General features: G+C 41.5%; 1 protein-coding gene across 2 annotated transcripts in view; it reads right to left on the bottom strand.

Annotated features, from left to right (window-relative positions):
• Positions 1-5,995, bottom strand: part of Plp1 (proteolipid protein 1) — a 17,684-nt gene extending 11,689 nt beyond the window's left edge. The window contains exons 1-2 of one of the 2 annotated variants that reach the window (XM_055608258.1): positions 5,974-5,995; positions 3,401-3,547 (exon numbers count right to left, since the gene is read on the bottom strand). In XM_055608258.1, coding sequence (XP_055464233.1) covers positions 3,401-3,404 — 4 coding nt within the window. In that variant the 5' untranslated portion in view covers positions 3,405-3,547; positions 5,974-5,995. The remainder of the gene's footprint in view (positions 1-3,400; positions 3,548-5,973) is intronic. The other variant, XM_055608257.1, reaches the window with a different exon arrangement.
• Positions 5,996-6,599: the final 604 nt, after the last annotated feature.

A 6,599-nucleotide genomic window follows, 5' to 3' on the forward strand; every position in this document is an offset into this window, starting at 1 on the left:
ACACACACACACACACACACACACACACACACACACACACACACACAGAACAATTCATGTATAAATACTTGGAGGCCAAAATGCTTGACTGTTAAAATATGTTGCTTGAACATTGTCTTGACTTTGTCCAGTTGTGAGGAAATAAAGAACAGTCTGTCACTAGAGATAAGTACAACTGCACCTTCTGCTGTCAGATCCTCTGTAGAATCCCACTCTCTTCTGTGGGATGCCACTGACTCTTTTTCAAAGCCTTGAATGGCAAAGAGCTCTGAAGTCAGTGAAAGATCATTCTTAATCATTTGCCAAAGGCAATGGAAGGATTTGCTGAACTTTTGATATAACCCTGTCACTGGGTAGGGCTTATGAGTGAGAAAAGATGGAAATACTTTGTTCACTGACCATGGCTTCTGACTGTTCCTTATCAGATCACTCCTGACTTAACCTTTTCTAGAACTTGAAGTTATTTGGACAGAGATGATATTTGTGTCTTTTTCATTTAAGACAAAAAAGAACTGTACCTGAGGGATATTTTTTAAGACTATACCATCCCCCTCACACACACACCAAATAAACAAACAACATAAAGCAGAGGAAAAACGTATCACTGGCTTGGCTAGAACCTGAAGATGTTAATGTTTCTATTCCCCTCCCTAGGTTAAAGATGTTACCACTCAGAAAGCTCTGAGAGAACCTTATTGCGGACTAGATTTCTTGGTGTCCTGGCTCAGGGCCAAGGTGAAACCCTTCAAAACAAGGGCAAATCGCTTAATCTCTTTAGCTTTTCAAGAGCTCCTGACTAGGCAGAGCACAATAAGAAGTGGTGTGGTGAAGGCTGCCCTTGATTGTCAGTGTCTCTAGGAAGAGTCAGTTAATATGCTGGTCTAAATCTGCTTTCTTTTTAAATCTTGACATTCTTGTGGTGCCTTTGATGGGATCAGATAGTCTTCTGTTACCTAGCATAACTCAGCCTCTGCTCTGCTTCTACAGTTTGTATTTCCAAGCCACACTTGGAGGGAAGCATCACAGTCTGGTTGCCAGGGTAACAGCCACTGTTCTCTGATGACAAGCTTGAGGAAATTGATGTTTTGCTGTTCAGTGATGGCACTGTTATTGGGCAGAAAATATTCTTTCTTAGTTTCAATTGTTATTCCAAAGACTCATCTGAAGCATCTCCCTGCCAAGTCTGGAAAAAGTTTTAATAAGCTGTTACACTGCCCATAAACTTTTTGCTCAGAGACCACTGGATTCAGTACTCTTCTTCAGTTCCAATTCTAAGAGATTTGCTGGCTGACATAATAAGCTGACTCTTTCTGGAAGTGATTAAGCAGAGACTTGTGTATGTTTCTTTTATTGTCAAGGAAATGAATTCTGCATTGAAGCCCGGCTCAGACAACTATTTTTTTCTAAATGAGAGTCTCTCCATGTTGTCTTGATAGCCTTTTATACTGATTCTCCTGTCTCAGCTTCCTAGGGTGTTAAAGGCATGTGATAACACACATAGCTCCACTTCAGATTAATTCCAATGTTCCTGTCAATTCCAGATCTACAATTTGATTTGTCTACTGCAATAGTTAAATGGCAATGCACTCCACATTAGAAGCAATAGCATTTCATTGCCTTGTCAGAGATGGTATACTGTCTCAGACACTGTGTTGATGAGTGATTGCAAAGACAATGGCTATTCCTTCATGTATCCCTAGTCCATGTATTTCTTACCTAAATGTACATCCTCAATAACACCTTACTGTGTGCTGAGCTTCCTCTAAGGAATTCAACCAGCCTCCATTATAAGATAATATTTCTGTGATCATCATCTTTCTGTCTGTCTTTATTTCTTCAAGGCTTTATCCTCCGAGGAAGTAAGACTCAACTTACACACCCTCTCTGTTTTGAAGGAACAACCTACTCAATCAGCTGCACTCACATTAGGTGGGGTTCCGGAGTCCAGAGCAGGACTGACTCTTTCCCACTTTACTTCTCACCTTCTCTCTTTACTTCTCAGGTGATCAAATTGTTCTTACACAAACATACAAAGTATGCACAATGAAAACCCAATAACCTTGGAAAGAGGAGCACCAGCCTAGGTATGAACTGTTGCATAATAGTGGGTGTCATCAGAATTCACAGGACTTGTCTACACTGACAGGACTGCCACATCATTATTACTTGATCTTCCACGCTGAAAGTAGACAAAAGAGTTATTATTGTCCCTGTCTTACAGAGGATAAGGTGGTGATTCATGGTGACATGCCCAATTCTGCAGAGTTCATCACAGACTGAGCTGACATACAAACCTGGCTGTTTGGACTCCTTGTCTAGTATGCCAACCTCCTGACTCCTGTACCTACATACATGCTTCTAACAGTTCTCTTAGTGACTTGAGATGGGAAAAAAAAAAAAGTTAACAACAGTTCAGTCAAACTGAAAAAATACTTCTGTGCATCTTATCAGTTTACTGGTTACTATGTTACATGGTGAGTACACAGGGCAACTGAATCTCCTTTCATTGCATATGTGTTCAGCTGCTACTTTTCTCTTTCCCAAATGTGAGCAATATGTACATATCTTTGTAGCATCTTGCTTAGGCAAAGACCCTTATGCTCCACACACCTTACTCTGAACAGACACTGCTGGACACCAGAACTTCACAGCCTCTATCCTTGTGGAACACAGAAAAGCCCTCGGGTCTCAGTCAATTTAACAAGAGCCCTTAGATAGAAGCCACTTTGTTACAGCAGGGATTGTGGTTAAGTCCATGATACTTACTAGAAACATTGAGCTGTATGCCTGTGCTCACATACACACACACTCAAAAACACACACACATGCACATGCTCACACACACATGCACTTACAATCCTTATATGGTAAAAACCAGTGTGAACTGTATTTTCATTTTCTGAGCTTGGTATGTCCACTATAGGCACTGCCATGTCTGAGTCCAATTTTCTCCATTCCTCCACATACTATTGCCAAACATGCTCAGAGATTTGTATCAGGGAAGTAAGTATTTGATACATACGAGGGTTAGCCAATATTCATGTTGCTTCCAGTAGAACTAAGGGTTCTAGATAACCCGACCAGGGCCGTAAGAGAAGGCAAAGGAAAAAGGACAAAAAAGTGGGGGTGAGGAAGCCAAATGGTCACATCTGTCCTGTGAGCGTTCTCTCCAAGGTTCTGTGGGACTCCACAGGTACGGCTGGCATTCACTGGCAATGAAGCATTATGCTCAGTACAGCAAAGAAGGAGTTAATAAAATTAAATGCTAGGGAATTAAAACAGAAAATAAGTGCCAAAACACAACTTCTTCAAACCATTGGTAACCCAAAGCCCCAAAGTTGGAAAATCTCTTTTGAATTCCTGTGCCTGTATCTTTGCCGTTAAAGTTTTTGAAACTCACCCATGTCTTTGGCACTCTGATTCCAATTGTAGCCTGCTGGCTAGTCTGCTTTGCGGCTGACTTTGTTCAGCTGGAAGGAGCCTGGTATCTCCAGTCTCCTTCTTCTGTCCTTTACTTTTTCTCTCTGAGTATCTTTGTCCTCTTCTCCTGCAATGAAAAGGGCTTTTTGATTGACAGCCAACCCCCTTAAAGAGACAGGCTCGCTTTCCTCCTCCTCTCCTCCTCCCTTTCTCCTCCCCTTGTCCCCACCTCCTTCGGGATACTCCCTTCTTTAAAGGTTCCATCTTCTCTTTATGCCTTTCACTTCCCATTGTTTTAGGGTTTTTTTTTTCTCTTTTTTTTTCTAAAGCTTCCCTAGAATTTTATTTTGCTATAAAGTAATCTGGAAACGTGAATTGGAGGTGGGAATTAAATAGAGGGGTCCTTGAATCCTCCAACTGATCTGTGAGACTATTTGATGTGTCATTCCTCGGTTTGAGCATGTGAAGCCATGTGAAATGATAAGGGGGTCTGGACCAAAACCCTACATGCTATACTACCAAATATGCCCCACCAGGCTCTCAGTCCTAGTTGCACTTGACCCTGGAACCTTTTCCTCCCTCTGTTAGGAAAAAAAGCATTCTTCCTCCTCTTCCAGGCACTGAAAACAAAATAGGGGAAAATGCCATTTAAAATAATTTTGCTTTTAGAAGAATGAAGGTTAAAACAAACTGTTGATTCCATGAACAGATTGTGACCAAGCTCAAGAGGGCCAGAATTATAATGATTATATAGTTAGGTAACAAAAATACAAAAGAGAGGGCAAGAGCTGTGTCAAGGTCACAAGAAAAAAAAGGCCAGCATAAAAGATATAGGTGATTTTCAATGAGAATTAACTTTGAGACAAGATATTATCACAAAGTGGGAATCACTTAGTCAAAACTCTTCCCAGGAAATAAAGGGTTCTCATAGAAAGTGAAGACAAGACTAAGAAAAGCAAAGAGTGTTTGGGAGTGCAGCAGTCAGAGGTCAGGGGAGAAAGAAAATATGGTCTTTGTTTCAGAAAAAATTCTATGAAAATACTGGTCAAGCAGTAAAAATAAGGAATAATATATGAAACATCTATATTGGTAAGAATGATTTCTGAAGTCTATGAAGAGATCCAAGTGCCAAATATAAAAGGTGATTTAGCTAGGGAAAGTTTTCTAGAACTTTCTAGAACAGGCGAGGCTTAAGGAGCACTTATGTGGGTTCTTTGTCAATCTTCAGAACCCTGTGACAGTCATAACCTTCTTGATCTAGAAGCAACACTCAACTCCTAAATGTCTCTAAGGAAAGGTGTTGGTCTAAAAGAGTGGAGCTGACATTTTTAAACCCCTAAAACAATGAGGTATGTCCTCCTGATCCTGTCCTGTGGTTTTTGTCTTGAGATAAGAGACAACAGAAGGGGGGAACTAAAACCAGGCGAGGTGGTGAACACCTGTAATCCCAGTTCCCTAGGAGGCAGAGGCAGGTGGATTTCTGATATCGAGTGAGTCTACAAAGTGAGTCCAGGACAGCCAAGGCTACACAGAGAAACCATGCCTTGAAAACCCAAAAACCAGAGGAGGAAAACTGAGCAAAACCTAAAAAATTCCTGTGGAGGAAGAGAAAAAAATATTATGTGTTATTGTGTGTTCTAGACATCTTTTGGGATTGTGGTCTCTCACATGTTTGTGGCTAGTTCCACTGGCATCCGGAATTGTAGTGTGTGAGGCTGGTTCTAGAAGAAATTGTTTGCGCTTATACAAATTACAAGGCAAAGGATCCTTGTACCTGCCTCTGGCTGAACAATAAAGCAATAGCTTCCCAGGGCAGACAGGACTAACGCCATAACTGACTGCTTAGGTTCTTAAGACCCAGGCCTTCCCAGCCTGCCTTCCAGACACAGACTCTGCCTGCCATGAAAGTACAATTGTAGGATCTTTCTCATATTAATGGCCCTGGAGGAAGGGGGATGATGGCAAAAAGAATTGACCTTAAACTTTGGACATTCTGATATAGGGTATGAAAAAGATCTGTCACAGCTCAAATGGCCAAGGCAGATGTGTGTACAGGAAAAATCACTCAGATTGAGTTTTCTTGAGCACCACTTTCATTCTTAGCAGCATCTGGGACTGTCTATACTACTCAAAAGAAAATAATTCCCAGGTAAACAACTAGACACCAGTTTATCAACCATATTCTCCAGAAACCTCTTTTTTTCCTTTCCATGATCTCTACTGCCTTGTGCTTTATTTTATTTCTGTGCTATTTCTCTTGTCCCTCCCTCTCTACATCCTCTCCTTTCTCTCTCCTCACTGATGGAGCAGATCTTCCTGTTTCTGCACTGGTCTTATGCCCATGGCTAGGAAAGGCGCTCAGCCAGGTAACTATGTCACACTCTTCCCAGGGGCCTAAGGTCCCAATTCCCTCATATCCAGCGTGTTTCACTTCCTCTGCCCATCTGACAGTCTGCCTACACACTCCCTCTGCATCCTTATTCTAAGCCCTCCATACAGTCCTTAGAAGACTTATTTCAGGTATTTAAGAAGATCCTCATAAATTCCATCCACCTTAGCTGTGTCTGTGATTCTGGTTTCACTGGGTCTCCAAAATGAGCTGAAATGTTTTCAAAATGTTTTCGATTCCAGATGGACTTCTGCAATGCCCAAAAATTCCTCCAGAGGGCACCGACATCATGGTTGCAGTCTGCTGGCTGCCTGCTTTGGGAGCCTGTGAGGAAGAACAAAGCAGAACTGAATTTCACTAGTAAACAGTATACTTCATGCAGTTCTAGTAGTACCACTAGAGAATATGGGGACCCCCAATAATAGCTTAGTTTAATTGTGCAACCGTCTTCAATTAACTATAAAATATTTGGATATTACTTCTATTCTCTCCTCTATCATCCCATAGTACCAGGATCTTGAAGACCAGAAAGCAAGCAAGTTCTCTTTGCTCTGCTGAACTAAGACATTCAGATAAATCCAATGACTTTATTCATGAAAACTAGATAAGGACACAAGTGCCTAATCTGGTAGTTCAGTTCTCCATGTTCACTTAGATGATGGAAAAGGAAACAGAGAAGGCACAGTATCACCGAGTTCCCAGGCTCGACTGGTGGTATTTGAGCATCTGGAGCTGAGGCTTTTCTTGTCCTACCCAAGACCATGTCATCACAGGCCAAATTTGGAAAGAT

This window comes from Psammomys obesus, unplaced genomic scaffold, assembly GCF_907164565.1.
Source record: "Psammomys obesus unplaced genomic scaffold, mPsaObe1.curated_primary_1811, whole genome shotgun sequence".
NCBI lineage: Eukaryota > Metazoa > Chordata > Mammalia > Rodentia > Muridae > Psammomys > Psammomys obesus.